General features: G+C 43.7%; 1 protein-coding gene across 2 annotated transcripts in view; it reads left to right on the plus strand.

The window, feature by feature from the left end:
- The first annotated feature begins 17,159 nt into the window (after window positions 1–17,159).
- The window catches only part of LOC109881711 (endophilin-A3), a 59,369-nt gene continuing 57,779 nt past the window's right edge, over window positions 17,160–18,749 (plus strand). The window contains exon 1 of one of the 2 annotated variants that reach the window (XM_031812492.1): window positions 17,160–17,404. In XM_031812492.1, coding sequence (XP_031668352.1) covers window positions 17,360–17,404 — 45 coding nt within the window. In that variant the 5' untranslated portion in view covers window positions 17,160–17,359. The remainder of the gene's footprint in view (window positions 17,405–18,749) is intronic. The other variant, XM_031812493.1, reaches the window with a different exon arrangement.

The following is an 18,749-nucleotide window of genomic DNA, read 5'->3' on the forward strand; positions in this document are numbered from 1 at the left end:
CTCAGTAGGATGCTTCCTTTCATCCTGTCCGCTCCCTCGCTCGCTCTCTGCCCAGGGACCAGGCAGGTCCAGCCTGACGCCATTTCAGACACACACGCGCACACACACACACACACACACACACGTACACACACACACACACACATTCATGCACAAACACAAACAGACACAAACACACACACACGCACACACACACACACACACACACACATTCATGCACAAACACAAACAGACACAAACACACACACACGCGCACACACACACACACACACACGCACACACACACGCACACACACACACACACACACACACATTCATGCACAAACAGACACAAACACACACACACACGCATGCATACACATTAACAAACGAAAACAAACAGAGACACACACACACGCATGCATACACATTCACAAACGAAAACAAACAGAGACACACACACGTTTTAAAAAATGATATTAAAGCACTGTATGAATCAGTTAATTTTGTACCATATTTGAAACAGAAAATGCCAGTGGTTAATGTATTACTAATGCCACAACACTCACATGTGTCTTTTTATTAATAGGATATTTATATTGTCATTATGAAATGAGTGAAATGTACTTTTTCTAATATTTCTCTCTTTGTCAATTCGGTGTCATATTTTTATGATCTATTTCCTAGACTTGAAGTATGGACTGGTTTTATTATTATCCTGCTAAGAAGAGGAAATGAAATAGGAAAGTTAGATCATTGTGAAACTAAATAAAGGTTAGTTAAATAAAGGTTAAATAAAATACAACTATTGAAATATATTTTTATTATCAGATAAGTAGATATGAAATATGAAATGTGTATCCTAAAAGAGTTACCTATTGCTGATGTACAGGTACATGATCAACACAACCTCTCTGGATGAATTACATCCTCATCAGTTAAATGTTATCGGTTACATTAAATATTGATTACATTAAATATTCCTTCAGGAAATCACAGCTAATAGAAAGAAATGTAGGATTACATTTTTGATATGATAAATAAAATGTTAATAAAAGATGATTTCCTTTTTGAGAGCTCCATGGAGGCGAAACAATGTAGTTCTATTATTCAAATCTGTGTCACAATGGATTGAGTCAAACATGTTTTACCATGTCAAGCTGAGTGAGGTAGAAAACACCATCATCTGACATCAACCAAACAGTAGTTTAACTGTTGTCTCCTCAGACCACTAACCTCTGAAACACCATCATCTGACATCAACCAAACAGTAGTTTAACTGTTGTCTCCTCAGACCACTAACCTCTGAAACACAATCATCTGACATCAACCAAACAGTAGTTTAACTGTTGTCTCCTCAGACCACTAACCTCTGAAACACAATCATCTGACATCAACCAAACAGTAGTTTAACTGTTGTCTCCTCAGACCACTAACCTCTGAAACACCATCATCTGACATCAACCAAACAGTAGTTTAACTGTTGTCTCCTCAGACCACTAACCTCTGAAACACAATCATCTGACATCAACCAAACAGTAGTTTAACTGTTGTCTCCTCAGACCACTAACCTCTGAAACACAATCATCTGACATCAACCAAACAGTAGTTTAACTGTTGTCTCCTCAGACCACTAACCTCTGAAACACCATCATCTGACATCAACCAAACAGTAGTTTAACTGTTGTCTCCTCAGACCACTAACCTCTGAAACACAATCATCTGACATCAACCAAACAGTAGTTTAACTGTTGTCTCCTCAGACCACTAACCTCTGAAACACCATCATCTGACATCAACCAAACAGTAGTTTAACTGTTGTCTCCTCAGACCACTAACCTCTGAAACACAATCATCTGACATCAACCAAACAGTAGTTTAACTGTTGTCTCCTCAGACCACTAACCTCTGAAACACCATCATCTGACATCAACCAAACAGTAGTTTAACTGTTGTCTCCTCAGACCACTAACCTCTGAAACACAATCATCTGACATCAACCAAACAGTAGTTTAACTGTTGTCTCCTCAGACCGCTAACCTCTGAAACACCATCATCTGACATCAACCAAACAGTAGTTTAACTGTTGTCTCCTCAGACCACTAACCTCTGAAACACAATCATCTGACATCAACCAAACAGTAGTTTAACTGTTGTCTCCTCAGACCACTAACCTCTGAAACACAATCATCTGACATCAACCAAACAGTAGTTTAACTGTTGTCTCCTCAGACCACTAACCTCTGAAACACCATCATCTGACATCAACCAAACAGTAGTTTAACTGTTGTCTCCTCAGACCACTAACCTCTGAAACACAATCATCTGACATCAACCAAACAGTAGTTTAACTGTTGTCTCCTCAGACCACTAACCTCTGAAACACCATCATCTGACATCAACCAAACAGTAGTTTAACTGTTGTCTCCTCAGACCACTAACCTCTGAAACACAATCATCTGACATCAACCAAACAGTAGTTTAACTGTTGTCTCCTCAGACCACTAACCTCTGAAACACCATCATCTGACATCAACCAAACCGTAGTTTAACTGTTGTCTCCTCAGACCACTAACCTCTGAAACACCATCATCTGACATCAACCAAACCGTAGTTTAACTGTTGTCTCCTCAGACCACTAACCTCTGAAACACAGTCATCTGACATCAACCAAACAGTAGTTTAACTGTTGTCTCCTCAGACCACTAACCATTTTAGATGCTTTAACACTTTATTCACACAGTAAGGAAATCGGAGAGGGAGTCAGGCAAGAGGGAGAAACAGTTGGAAGGATAGACACGGGGATGAACCCTGGTCTCCAGTGAGGAGAGCAGGGGAGTGGTACCACTGCAGCAGGGCTCTGGTCTATCTGAAACACTACTACAGTAGATATCATGAGTAGTGTTCACTCTCTCCATCATCTTCTACTTTCTCCAGTCTTTTCCCTTCATTGATACAGAAAATTGCATCTTTCGATCTTTCATATTCTTTCTCAATACAACAACGCATCAGTCACTTTAAAGTTCTGAAGAGCGACATCTCTAGCCGACATGTTACCATCTTCTGGTATAAGATGATGCAGTCTTTTGTTGTGTGTTGTAAAAGCCAGGTTTTAAGTGCCTTTGCAGAGGCTCCAATTCAACTGGGTGTTTGACACTCTACCATGGCCTCTCCTGTTTCTCCGTCTCTCAGATTTAAAAACATGTCGCTGCGACCCCTGATCTCCACTTCCACTCTCCACCAGGAAGCCCCATACATGCCTGAACAATTAACTCCCCCACAGCCATCAATTCAGCCCAAAGGAAAGAAAAGACAGAAAGGAACAAGTCACCTGGGTTCAGGAGAAAGAGAAGAAGAAGGGGGGGATATGAGGAGAAAGGTTTTTGTGGAGAAAAACAGCTTTTTATCAGTCCACCCGTGTAACTGTCACAGCGACTGACAGCGAGACACTTAGGAAGGCCTCCTTTCATTCAATCAGCCGGTCGGCCCCGTCGAATGGTTCAACAAACAATCCCAAGGTGCCTTGGGGTTGTGTTTACCTTTCAAAATCAGGGTCGCAAAAGGTTTGTTCACATAAAAGCGATGATGAACTGAAGTGGCATGTCTGTTTGGTTTCCCTGACTCCCCTGCAGTAGCACAGTGTATATTGATCTCCGTCACGCATCACTAAGTGGTCAGTAGGACTCTGTCGGCTGAACGACGGACTCTCGCTCGCTGTTTGAAGCTGCCCTGCAGGTGTCCAGAGCACTGCCTCAGATCCCCATGGAGACACAATTAGTTGCTTGGTCGACCTTTATTTGTGATGCTGCTAAACTTTTCCCAAACACCAAACCATTCCTTCAAGTGACTCCAACTATACCTGTTGTTGCCTGGGGACTGGACTATACTGTAGTGTTGAACCTGTGGTGTAAAAAGCAATATGAAATACACTTTTTCATAGGAAAAAAGATTGTAGATCAGCAGCTTCCTGTGTTCCAGGAAAAACTACTGCCGCTAGCATAGAGTCATTATGGTGGATGGGTAGAGTCATTACAATACATGACATTACAACAGAACCCTGACAAGTCGGCCAGCACCAACTCACTGAGAAACACGCACAAACACAGACACACACTTCATTGAAGGCCTTATCGACAGGAGAGAGAGAGAGAGAGAGAGAGAGAGAGAGAGAGAGAGAGAGAGAGAGAGAGAGAGAGAGAGAGAGAGAGAGAGAGAGAGAGAGAGAGAGAGAGAGAGAGAGAGAGAGAGAGAGAGAGAGAGAGAGAGAGAGAGAGAGAGAGAGAGAGAGAGAGAGAGAGAGAGAGAGAGATGATTATTGTTGTTACTGATTGTCCCATTGACAATCTTGATTTTTATCATTTTAATTATGTTAATATTGTAAATGAATCCCTTAATCTCCAAAGTACGCTTTGGCAATATGTACATTGTTACGAATTAGGAATTAAATAGAGAAAGAGGTGGCGTGTGAGAGATTTCTCAGTTGTTTTCCTCTCCTTTGATCTGAGGACAGTGATATTGTAGGAAATCCCCAAGGTCAGTTATCGCACTGGAGAGACTCACTGATAGCCAGCACTGAGGACTCCTCCCATCTCTCTTTTTCCTCTCCTCCTCTCATCCCTCCACCCCCTTCTCCTGCCCTTCTCTCATCCCTCCATCTTCCTCTCCTGTCCTTCTCTCAGCCCTCCACCCCTTCCCCTGTCCTTCTCTCAGCCCTCCATCCCCCACTCCTCTTCTATCCTCTCAGTCCTCCATCCCCTTCTCCTGTCCTTCTCTCAGCCCTCCACCCCCTTCCCCTGTCCTTCTCTCAGCCCTCCATCCCCCACTCCTCTTCTATCCTCTCAGTCCTCCACCCCCTTCTCCTGTTCTTCTCTCAGCCCTCCATCCCCCACTCCTCTTCTATCCTCTCATCCCTCCAACCCCTTCTCCTGTCCTCCTCTCATCCCTCCATCCCCTTCTCCTGTCCTCCTCTCATCCCTCCACCCCCTCTCCTCTCCTCCTCTCATCCCTCAACTCCCTCTCTTCTTCTCTCTTTCTCTCAGCCCTCCATCCCCCACTCCTCTTCTATCCTCTCATCCCTCCACCCCCTCTCCTCTCCTCCTCCTCTTCTCTCCACTCCCTCTCCTCTCCTCCTCCTTTCACCCCTGCACTCCCTCTTCTTTTCTCCTCCTCTTATCTCTCCACTCCCTCTCCTCTCCTCCTCCTCTCACCCCTGCACTCCCTCTTCTTTTCTCCTCCTCTTATCTCTCCACTCCCTCTTCTCTCCTCCTCTCATCCGTCCATCCCCCTGTCCTCCTCCTCTCTTTGAGTCTGAGGTTGAGTGGTGAGCCCTGCCTGCCAATTAGTGCCAATCAGGCCAGCGGTGTGATGAGGTGTGCAGGCAGGCAGGAAGGTTCTGGGACTGGGACCACCTGGCCACAGCCCACATCTGGCCTCTCCTTCACACACCTGTCAGGGCCAGGCCCATGGTGCTGCTGTACAGGCAGGGCAAGTGTGTGGAGCCTATACTCAGCTGGCATGGGTTATTAAAGGTGTGTGTGTAAAAGGAGTGTGTGTGTAAGTGTGTGTGCGTGTATGTGAGTGTGTGCATGTGAGTGTGAAGCTTCCGGCACTACCACAGCAGCGTCTCTCCGCAGCCCCTCTCTCACACCCTGAGACTCTCTGCTGCTCAAACCAGCGTTTTAGGACTCAAAATCTCGCCAGAAATTGTGGCTGATCTGCCTCGCTAAATAATGCATCAATGCAGGGGTTTTTGTTATGTAAAAAAAATGGCTTTTAGCTGCGCTTGCGGGACAGTAATGCCACCTGACAATCGCTCCCCGCAGTCTTGGCAGTGGCCCGGAGTGAAGCAGCCCCGGCTCCTTGTGATTGACAAGGACAAAAAAGAAGACAAATCCCATTCATGTTGTTGAATTGTCAACCGCAGCCGTGGGATTTGAAAAAGGAACCGCATGAAACCGTGACTTTGACTAGAAGAGGTAAAGAACTTAAACATGACAAGTGTGATTAAAATATCCCCAGAAAGTCACATAGGGCGTCGAGGTAGGAGAGAGACCATCTCCATAAGACATTCCATTATTGATGAGGACTGGGACAGAGGAGCTGGGAGTTTTTCAAGGCCAAACGTATTTGTGTAGCAGCAGCAGCTTACACAGCTTGTTAAAGATGGGTGTTTAGTCACAGGTAGTTTGGCATGGTCGACATCACTACTCAGAAAAAGACCAGGTTCTGTTTGACTGAGGGAAAAAAGGCCATAAGACACTGTTCTGGACTGGTTACACACCACCATAGTTGCTGGAACCGTGCTGGAAAGGACAATGTCCAGGCCAATACATTATGGTATAGTGTGAAAAGGGTATACATTTACTAAATCCAGTCTTCTGTCCATTTGTCACCAGTATACAACAGTAGCAGGACCCATAAATATGAAAGTTGGAGACTTGACCCTCTATGACTGGAGAAAAGTGTCTCTACCACCCTGTCAGTTTACAATGCACATTAATTGGATATATTTGATCTAGTTCTGGTGGTTGACACCAGTAGTTTCTGGAGAACTGGATATGCTAAATGAATCCTGAAGCAAGTCCATCTCATTCTTGCATATAACTCATTCATTCCAGCCAATCACTGAATCTGAAACCTGAAATGTCACTACTTTAATTTATCTGTCTCCTGTCCTCATAATTAGCCTCACATTGAACATCACCATCAAATCCTCGGACTGATCCCCCAGAAATAACTGGTTCGGTACAGTATCTGCATGGGTGGATGGTTCCGTACTTGACCCTGTATGAGGGCAACCGTTAAGTGGAGGATGTGTGCATCAAACCCACAGATACCTGCTCCCACACACACCCTCTAACGGTGCTAGTATCTGGGTCATGTTCTGGGGCCATATCAGATGAAATCGAATTATCCAAGCTATGATTCAGGTTCATCCTGAGTAGTTGAAAAGTAACAGTGACACACTGTACCATGATGCATTGCAAAGCCACCTTTTTACATGAGGAGCCAGAACACAAAACCCATACAGCTTTTTGACCTGTAGACTTTGTCATATACTGTCCTGTATGACACATTGATTCAGCAGCCATGCTGTTTTTCTGTGGACCCATCACAGCCTCCAACACACCAGGCCTCCACTGAGCGTGTCACTCATCACACAGGTCAGACTCTCCAGGCCTCCACTGAGCGTGTCACTCATCACACAGGTCAGACTCTCCAGGCCTCCACTGAGCGTGTCACTCATCACACAGGTCAGACTCTCCAGGCCTCCACTGAGCGTGTCACTCATCACACAGGTCAGACTCTCCAGGCCTCCACTGAGCGTGTCACTCATCACACAGGTCAGACTCTCCAGGCCTCCACTGAGCGTGTCACTCATCACACAGGTCAGACTCTCCAGGCCTCCACTGAGCGTGTCACTCATCACACAGGTCAGACTCTCCAGGCCTCCACTGAGCATGTCACTCATCACACAGGTCAGACTCTCCAGGCCTCCACTGAGCGTGTCACTCATCACACAGGTCAGACTCTCCAGGCCTCCACTGAGCGTGTCACTCATCACACAGGTCAGACTCTCCAGGCCTTATTCTTCCATATGGGTCCAATTTACCCCGGCTCGTCTGTTCTAGAAAGTTCCATGGCGTTCCTGAGGTCTGAGCCAGGGAGGCCAAGGGACAAGGAACCGTTCAAGGCTCTTTAAGATAAGTCTGTAGAGAATCGACAGCCATGCTCTCTCTGTGAGTCTGGTTCTATCTGTTTCTCTGTTTCTCTGTTTCTCTGTTTCTCTGTTTCTCTCTCTCTCTCTCTCTCTCTCTGTTTCTCTCTCTCTCTCTCTCTCTCTGTTTCTCTCTCTCTCTCTCTCTCTCTCTCTCTCTCTCTCTCTCTCGCTCTCTCTCTCTCTCTCGCTCTCTCTCTCTCTCTCTCTCTCTCTCTCTCTCTCTCTCTCTCTCTCTCTCTCTCTCACGGTCAGTATGTGCAGAGAAAAGCTCACTCGGACAGCGCATTCTTTCCACCAATCCCCACGCTGTGTTTCTCCCAGGTTCACAAAGTAATCAGAAACACATTTAACATCTGTGTGGCTTTACAGGTTGAAGTAGCATAGAATCCATATCCCTTCACAGTACCTGCTCCTTCCTTTAGCTGTCTGAGATTCCAGCTGAGGAGGCCGACATTGAAATGGGAGAAATTCTTCTTCTCTTTCTGCCAATTTCTTTCAGCCAATACAGTATAACAGATGTCCATTACAAAACTAGATTAAGAGAGGTCTCTGTGATTTTATACATTTGTAACTTTTCATTGGTTTTAACGGAGGCCAGATGAGGTCTCCCTGACGAAAGTAGACACCAAAGCCATGACATTATTCAATAAGAATATAGACAGTAAAAGGCTAAAAGGTAAACAGGTTCACAATTAAATTGTTGGGACCACATGTAGAATGTCTGACTTTCTTTCACTGTATATACAAATATAGACAGAAATAAACATTTATTTATAAGTCAATTGTTCGGATTTGTCACATTCTGACCTTAGTTCTTTATTATGTCTTTGTTTTAGTATGGTCAGGGCGTGAGTTGTGTGGGTTGTCTATGTTCCCTTTTCTATGTTTTGGGATTTCTGTGTTTGGCCTGGTATGGTTCTCAATCAGAGGCAGTTGTTTATCGTTGTCCCTGATTGAGAACCATATTTAGGTAGCCTGGTTGTCCCTGATTGAGAACCATATTTAGGTAGCCTGGGTTCACTTTGAGTGGTGGGTGATTATTTTCCGTGTTTGTTACCACAAGGGACCGTTTAGTTTGTTTCACGTTGTTATTTTGTATTTTTGTAGTGTTCAGTTTGTCTTATTAAAATGGACACTTACCACGCTGCAAATTGGTCCGACCTCTCTTACTCCTCATCAGAGGAAGACGACGAACGTTCCAGGATTAAAGAAAGAGTTAACAGCAATAATTCCTAATGTGTGGCCCAATCCTTTATTCTAACGTAGCTTAAAGTCACAGTCCGTAAGAATTCCAGTCATTACAATTCATGAAATATACCACATTCTTTATATTTTTTAAGAATATGGTGAATAGTACATAACGTTGTTTATATGTTTGTTGGTAACGGAGAATGTTTTGATGTCTATGATGTCATCCTGTGTTTATTTGTATGTGACTGTCCTACGTATATTCTACTGTCTTCGTGAAGCAAAACAAATTGCCCAGTGGAACGATAAAGATCTACTCTGCCATGCGTTAGAGAACGTCTAAATCCCTGTCCACAAAATGAGATGTTCCCATTCTCCCTCTACGCTGTGAGAACATGACACCTCCCCTGTCCACACACACAAACACACACACGGACAAACACACACACAAACAGACACACACAGACACACACAGACACACACACACACAGAGCGAAACATACCATGTCTGCTGCAGCCGTGCTCAGTGGACTGCGAACGCAGGGTGAGCGGATGTGAAACGTATCACTGACCCAGTCACACACACTGCGGGCCGGGGCACAGAGGACAGACACCACACCAGATGCCGAGTGGTGCCCAGGGCATCAGAGGCATCCCTATGAGGGGAAAAGGCCCATCGAGCCAGCACAGGGAAATAAGCACCTGTCATGTGCCAAGTGGAGTGTTAAGTGCACAAATTGTGGAGGCGTGGGGGATGTTTCCGCGGGGTTGACAGCTCGGGGTTCTGGGTGCCATGTCAGGGCCTGGCAGATCATGTGGAGCCTTTTCCACCGTTCCTCCCCCATCCTCTCCACCATCTCTCCCCCATCTCTCCCCCATCTCTCCCCCATCCTCTCCACCATCTCTCGCCCATCCACTCCACCATCTCTCCCCCATCTCTCCCCCATCTCTCCCTCATCTCTCCCCCATCTCTCGCCCATCCACTCCACCATCTCTCCCCCATCTCTCCCCCATCTCTCCCTCATCTCTCCCCCATCTCTCGCCCATCCTCTCCCCCATCTCTCCCCCATCCACTCCACCATCTCTCCCCCATCCACTCCACCATCTCTCGCCCATCCTCTCCACCATCTCTCCCCCATCCACTCCACTATCTCTCCCCCATCCTCTCCACCATATCTCCCCCACCCTCTCCCCCATCTCTCCCCCATCCACTCCCCCATCCACTCCACTATCTCTCCCCCATCCTCTCCACCATCTCTCCCCCATCCACTCCACTATCTCTCCCCCATCCACTCCACCATCTCTCCCCCATCCACTCCACCATCTCTCCCCCATCCACTCCCCCATCCACTCCACCATCTCTCCCCCATCCTCTCCACCATCTCTCCCCCATCTCTCCCACATCCTCTCCACCATCTCTCCCCCATCCACTCCACCATCTCTCCCCCATCCACTCCACTATCTCTCCCCCATCCACTCCACCATCTCTCCCCCATCCACTCCACCATCTCTCCCCCAGCCCTACCGCTGCTGAGGGGCACAACGGCAACAGTTATTAACAGGCTGTCTGCCTCAGTTATCTACATTAATCCTGGCTAGGCATCATTGGAAGGGCGATGTGGGGGGTGTCATCGCTGAGGGGCGTGGCAAAACAATCTCCGCTGAGCGTTTAGATCGTTTACTCCCGAGAGCCGGGTGTCAGCCACAAGCCAAATTGCCAGCCGCGTTTGTGTCGCCGCAACGGTCATCCTCTCACCTCACTCGGACTCGCCTCAACCTCTCCCCTCAGGTTGGCGAGGGACGCGGGCCATTGTAGGTGCTCAACCCGTGTGTCACATGGCCTTTTCACAGAGTAACATTAATGCCACATGAAGGGCTGACAACGAGTGGTGTGAAACTGTGAAATGTATTATAAATTGACCGAGCCGGCGGTGGTTGTACAGTACGGATGTGAAGAACTGTGAGCGCTGGTCACAGGCATTGTTATGACTCTGGCTGTTTAGTATCATGGGAGTTGACAGGGCAGTACTGGTGGCCATAGAGGGGCAGAGTTGTGTGTGTTTTGTGAACAACAGCCACAGAGCTGCCAGAGAGAAAAACAATGAACTAAAACAGACCCAGTATGAAAGATGGTGTCTAACTATGTCCCAATGTTACATGTTTAAATGATATCTATTCTCTGCTCTTCCAATATAAGGGTTTACCGTTGACATGTGACACTTACTTTGTCTTTGTTGTGTTTTACTCATGTGCTTTTATTGTGTTGAAATTCATCTCCAATTGGAATTACAAATTGGTGTGTACTTACCGTAACCTGAGATGTTGTTTCCCAACAGTTCAACTCAGAGCAGTGAATAAACAGCGCCTCTGTAACATTCCTCCCTATTGGCCGGTGCTCTTTAGGGTTCTACAGTGTTGTTATCAGCAGCAGAGGTAGCACTTGAGATGAAACATCTGTAGGAGGGAGATGGGAACCAGGCGCCAGAGCGTCTCTGTGACAAGGGTGGAATCATCCCTCTAGGATTCTACTGCCACCCTCAGGATACAGGCCCACCAGGCACATACCAGTACACACTGACAGCATGAACTGCTTATCCACTTGGTTCTTGCATTGTTACTTTGCATTGAGTTTTATTGAAAGGGATAAACAGAAATGAGGTGGGACTGGGAGACAGATAGAAGGAACATAGTGTGGATTTTCTCATTGCTTTTGTACAGCATAAATCTACACCATAAACTGATTAGTTATTTAATCACTGAAGTTCACAGTATGTATGAGATCAGCCCTTTCTGCTGGAAGACCTGCTGACATCTGGTGTAGGGTGAAGTTGCCCCTTACATTTTCCCCACTTATGGTTAGGGTAAGGGCTGGGGAAGGGGAAGCTGATCCTAGATCTGTACCTAGGGGAAACTTCACCCCAGAGCCAGACATCTTAAAAAACTTGATAGCTGAATGATTTGGAGTCACATGGTGAATTTGTAAGATGGAGTAATGAACACACTCATTCCAAAAGAATTCAACCAGTAATGATTTTTATAGCCTACAATACAGCATATATAACACATCAACAAGCACTTATATTTGAATAAATAGGGTATACCATCTACATAGAGTGTTATCTGTCATACAGTATCTTTATCATATAGCATCATAAATTAAATACAAACCCCCAAAAAATCACAAGAACCGTTTTTAAAAAGACTAAAGCCACACACTAAAAAGTAAGCTTATTCTGAATGGTTTATTAGACTCCGTTTGACAAATAATAAAATGTGATGAGAATATATTATAAAGCTAACAGTTAATGTAGCTCCCATACCATAATTCTAGCAGTATCATGGTCATAAATACAGTACCAGTCAAAGGTTTGGACACACCTTCTCATTCAAGGGTTTTCCTTTATTTGGACTATTTTCTGCATTGTAGAATAATAGTGAAGACATCAACTATGAAATAACACATGGAATCATGTAGTATCCAACAAAGTGTTAAATAAATCAAAATATATTTGAGATTCTTCAAAGTAGGCACCCTTTGCCTTGATGACAGCTTTGCACAATCTTGGCATTCTCTAAACCAGCTTCACCTGGAATGCTTTTCCAACATTCTTGAAGGAGTTCCCACACGCTGAATACTTGTTGGCTGCTTTTCCTTCACTCTGCAGTCCAACTCATCCCAAACATTCACATTGTGGAGGCCAGGTCATCTGATGCAGCACTACATCAGTCTCCGTCTTGGTCAAATAGCCCTTACACAGCCTGGAGGTGTGTTGGGTCATTGCCAACCAGATGGGATGGCGATCGCTGCAGAATGCTGTGGTAGCCATGCTGGATATGTGTGCCTTGAATTCTAAATAAATCACTGACAGTGCCACCAGCAAAACACCCCCACACCATCACACCTCCATGCTTCACAGTGGGAACCACACATGCGGAGATCATCCGTTCACCTACTCTACGTCTCACAAGACATGGCGGTTGGAACCAAAAATCTCACATTTTGACTCATCAGAACAAAGGACAGATTTCCACCGGTCTAATGTCCATTGCTCATGTTTCTTGGCCAAAGCAAGTCTCTTCTTCTTATTGGTGTCCTTTAGTAGTGGTTTCTTTGCAGCAGTTTGACCACGAAGGCCTGATTCACACAGTCTCCTCTGAACAGTCAATGTTGAGATGTGTCTGTTACTTGAACTATGTGAAGCATTTATTTGGGCTGCAATCTGAGGCTGGTAACTCTAATGAACTTATCCTCTGCAGCAGAGGTAACTCTGGGTCTTCCTTTCATGTGGGGTCCTCATGAGAGCCAGTTTCATCATGTAGCTTGATGGTTTTTGTGACTGCACTTGAAGAAACGTAACATTTTCCGGATCTTGCCATTTTCCAGATTGACTGACCTTCATGTCTTAAAGTAATGATGGATTGTCATTTCTCTTTGCTTATTTGAGCTGTTCTTCCCATAATATGGACTTGGTCTTTTACCAAATAGTGCTATCTTCTGTATACCACCCCTACCTTGTCACAAAACAACTGATTGGCTCAAATGCACCTGTTAATTGAAATGCATTCCAGGTAACTATCTCATGAAGCCGGTTGAGAGAATGCCAAGAGCGTGTAAAGCTGTCATCAAGGCAAAGGGTGGCTACTTTGAAGAATCTCAAATATCAAATATATTTGGATTTGTTTAACACTTTTTTGGTTATTACATGATTCCATGTGTTATTTCATAGTTTTGATGTCCACTATTATTCTACAATGTAGAAAATAGTAAAAAATAAAAACCTTGATTGAGTAGGTGTCTCCAAACTTCTGACTGGTACTGTAGTTCGCAACCAGCATTACCTCTACGTTTGCAGGTATACTGTCACCTTAAACATCAGGTGAGCTCGGCTTTAGAGAGACAGAGAAGTCATCGTGTGTGCGAAAATCCTTTTCTCAGCCTCATCTATCGACCACCTCTACTCTTCTGGGTATACCTGCAGACCAATTTCTAATCCAATTCCTAATCCAAAACATGATGAACAACTTAATGTGTATGTTCACTTCATATGCAATGAATGGGAGTGTAAAAACCGCTCTTAGTCTGTCCCCCTTGTGGTGAATAGGAGCTGTGTCTGTGAGGTTTGAGATCTTGTTCTAAGGCTATGGCGCCTCCTTGTGGTACATAATTGTGTACAATGAACACAGTTTATAACAGTTTATAATTTATAACTCAACAGAAGCAAATCAATCAATAACAATTGAATTATACCAAGTATCAGTTTTGTTTTTCTTGAGACAACTGTTGCCCTAGAGGACCAATGTTGGAGGAAACAACATCAAACACTTGTAAAAGTGATTTCCTCATCACATATTTTATATTGATATCTCATAAGTATAGTTAAAGCTTGATTCCTTAGTTGCTACATACATTTTTTGACTTGTAAATTAATTATATAAATCCATTGATTCTTGAAGAATATAATTTATAAATGCCTCATGAGCTTAGTTCATCTGTTGTGCCACATCAGGACCCAAAATATAAGTTATATGTTTTATTCCAATGTTTGTAAACAATATAAATGTAAACAAACACTGTACAGCCTCAAAACATGGTTCAAATATAATTTTGATATACTGGATGGTCAGTCCTTGTATACACAGCTCAGTCTATGAAATTGAGAATGGTTACATTTCTCCAGGCCCATGCCTCAGCTTTTTACCAAAACAGAGGTGGGACAGCGCTAAGTTATTGTTTCAACTGCGGATTCTAGCTGTAGCACTTTCCTGCATTCAAATGACCTAGTGGTCTCATGGGTGGAATGGTATCAATATTTCTCATAATGTCATCATTAACCATTATTATTTCCAAGAAAACACAGAAAATCTGGTGTTTCTATGTCAAACGGTTTTGTTATATTTCAGTCTTCTGTGATGTATTTAAAGTGTAATATTGGGATGCAAACTCCAAATTTAATACATTTCAAATCTATATCTGACATGGTACAGGTGTCTTCTTTTTTTTGATCCCATAACCATGTGTGTGAGGTGTATACTTTTGTTTCAAAGTAGATTTGGATTTTTTAAGACTACCAATAAACACTCTCTGTGACCCTGATTTAGCCCACTGCAGTAAAAGGTTAAGTAATTATGAGAGGCTATAGAATAAATCTGGGCATAACACATACATTGAGATTTTCCCCCAGTATAGTATATTATAGTATAGTAGTATAATAAACTATAGTATAGACAGTATAGTATAGTATAGTATAGACTGTATAGTATAGTATAGACTGTATAGTATAGTAGTATAGTAAAGTACAGTATAGACTGTATAGTATAGTCATATAGTAAAGTATAGTATAGACTGTATAGTAGTATAGTTTAATTTAGTATAATATAGACTGTATAGTTTAGTAGTATAGTCAAGTATAGCATAGACTGTATATAATAGTACTATAGTTTAATTTAGTATAGTTTAGTATAGACCCCTCAAACTCAACTCTGCACCTGGAAGCCAGTCCCACTGCAGTTTTATTTCGTTGTTCCCCTCTAATCAGGGACTGATTTAGACCTGGGACACCAGGTGGGTGATTCCCCTCTAATCAGGGACTGATTTAGACCTGGGACACCAGGTGGGTGATTCCCCTCTAATCAGGGACTGATTTAGACCTGGGACACCAGGTGGGTGATTCCCCTCTAATCAGGGACTGATTTAGACCTGGGACACCAGGTGGGTGATTCCCCTCTAATCAGGGACTGATTTAGACCTGGGACACCAGGTGGGTGATTCCCCTCTAATCAGGGACTGTTTTAGACCTGGGACACCAGGTGGGTGATTCCCCTCTAATCAGGGACTGTTTTAGACCTGGGACACCAGGTGGGTGATTCCCCTCTAATCAGGGACTGATTTAGACCTGGGACACCAGGTGGGCGCAATTAATTATCAGGTAGAACAGAACCAGAAGGCCCTAGACCTCGTAGGGTCAGAGTTGAGTACCTCTGGTATGGACAGTATAGTACAGTATATACAGTATAGTATAGTAGTATAGGTAAGTATAGTATAGACAGTATAATTTAGTATAGTATAGACTGTATAGTATAGTATAGTAGTATAATATAGACAATATAGTATAGTATAGTAGTAAAGTATAGGCAGTATAGTAGTGTATTGTAGTAGTGTAGTAGTATAGTAAAGTGTAGTACAATCATTAGGGTTGTTGTACTGGAAGTTATGTTGCTAGCCACACATTCTGGCTTGAGTTTTTTCTGAAAGTTAATATTAAGTACAGTGTAGATCCACCCCATTCAAATACATTATTTGTACTTTCTGCATGCTCTGGTTTGGTGAACATACTCTTGGTAGTCCTTGGATGTATGTGTCAGGACCCATGTGAATCAGCAAACAGCATGTAGACATTAGGCACCAAACAGAAGAAAACAGACTAAAACAGGGAGGGACTACCTAAACTTGTCCAATAACAAACACTTGTTTTCGTTTACTGTTGCAAAATGTTTTGCTATGGTACACCCTAATGAATACAGCCCAGGGTATGCCGCTAGGAGAGCTAATAGAAGACAATGCATGTTTTAATGAGTGTAAATACTCTGAGGGCTTCCAGGAAGCACTGCTGGGTAACTCATAACCTAACTGGCTACAATCTGCTATGTCATTATTCTGTACAGATATAGGCCTTGTAGAAGGTTCCTGAGTAAAGTGTTGCCAATGTAGCATAGTTAGAATGAATGTAGAACATGTATAATGAAAGGCTTTATACCCTGAAGCAGAACCATGTATTTATCTAAATTCTCGGGTCTGGCCTGATGTAGCTATAGAACACTACTCACGCAAAGGTTCCCCATACTGTAACCAATGGACACAACAAACCAGCTGACCAGTGACCGTAACTTGCTGCACATTCTGTTCCATTACAGCAGGGGGCAGCAAAGTCTTTCAGAACATATTTCATAATTAGGCCTAGACATTGTAACGGGGCCCGAATAAAACAACATAAATAACAAACATAAGTATGGCCAAAAGACAATGTTTTTGTTGCACCTGCAGTTTGAGTTGGTGATATAGGCCTTTCCCTTCTGTAGCCCTACCAATAGCATGGACTTCCTTGGCAGAAAGTACGTAAGAAATCATCAATCAATACTTATGAAAATCAACGACATCACGACTCACAAATAGGGTACTCTCGCTTTCTCTTTCCGTCGTATGCTGTTTTTAAGCGTGGGCTTCCACCGCTCGATCAAATTTACATAAACTTAGCGCTTTCCACCAATCAGGATTGAGAACGCACGACATCTCTGCGATACAGAAACCCGCTCCTCCAACGCAAGCAGCGGCAACATTGTAGCGGAGAAACGCCAGCGGACGGGAAGCAACGAGGGGAGCGCCACGGAATAGACCCCGTTATATTGTTGTGATTGCCCCATCTAGATCGTATTCTGCCAGATCTCTCTGAAAAGTGAATCGGTACACAATTGAGAATGTCGGTGGCAGGGCTGAAGAAGCAATTTCACAAAGCCAGTCAGGTGAGCAGGAGACGCCCCGTTATATCACAATAAGTGGTAATGTTTCATCATAATGTTATGATTTTAATGAACCTATCTAAACATGACATTGATCTATCTGTTAGACAAACAACGACAATATAATAAAGCAATATTTCTGGCTTGACGTCATGGTCTATTAGTTCCAATCCACTCTTTCATAATCAAGCTTACAAGTAGCGAGTCGACATCATTGTTGTGTTGTGTATTTTCTGTCCCCGTGCCTCCAGTGCTGTCAGGAATGTGCATGTATGGTCGGGAGCGAGCGACCTACTTGAGCCTAGAGAGAGAAAAACATGTAGGCGACCTGCAACTAGTAGAAAGTGCAGCAGGTCCTTTTTCCAAATTTGGGATTGTTTTGCTTGCCAGCGCGATTTTATCATTCATTTGCCAGATGGTGTTTTTCTCTGAATAGGGTTCCTGACTGATATGCATTTGCTCGCAGGCTTAACAAAGACTCCAACATACAATGGAGACATAGCAGTACCACAAGCTGTCCACCTCCTTTTGGTCATGTTCTCAACGGGCTCCCAGCTAGCTTGCCAGCCACCTGCTTTGCTGTCCTTTAGCCTAGTTTTAGGCAATGATCTTTCATGGTAGCACCCAATGTGCATGTAGCCTCAGTTGTGAGTTGATGAAGATATCTTGCTATCTTGTTTCAGAAGTGTTGCTCCCTTCCCTATTTATATTATACAATTGGTCTGTCTGTCCATCTGTCTGCCTGTAAAGCCTGTCTGCCTGCCTGTAAAGTGTGTCTGCCTGCCTGTAAAGTACAGTTGAAGTCGGAAGTTTACATACACTTAGGTTGGAGTCATTAAAACTCGTTTTTCAACCACTCCATAAATTTGTTGTTAACAAACTATAGTTTTAGCAAGTCGTTTAGGACATCTACTTTGTGCATGACACAAGTAATTTTTTCAACAATTGTTTACAGACAGATTATTTCACTTACAATTCACTGTATCACAATTCCAGTGGGTCAGAAGTTTACATACACTAAGTTGACTGTGCCTTTAAACAGCTTGGAAAATACCACAAAATGATGTCATGGCTTTAGAAGCTTCTGATAGGCTAACTGACATAATTTGAGACAATTGGAGGTGTACCTGGGGATGTATTTCAAGGCCTACCTTCAAACTCAGTGCATCTTTGCTTGACATCATGAGAAAATCAAAAGAAATCAGCCAAGACCTCAGAAAAAAACATTGTAGACCTTCACAAGTCTGGTTCATCCTTGGGAGCAATTCATCCTTGGGAGCAATCCTTGGGAGCAATTTCCAAATGCCTGAAGGTACCACGTTCATCTGTACAAACAATAGCACATGGC

This window comes from Oncorhynchus kisutch, unplaced genomic scaffold (assembly GCF_002021735.2).
Source record: "Oncorhynchus kisutch isolate 150728-3 unplaced genomic scaffold, Okis_V2 Okis03b-Okis08b_hom, whole genome shotgun sequence".
In the NCBI taxonomy this organism is placed as follows: domain Eukaryota; kingdom Metazoa; phylum Chordata; class Actinopteri; order Salmoniformes; family Salmonidae; genus Oncorhynchus; species Oncorhynchus kisutch.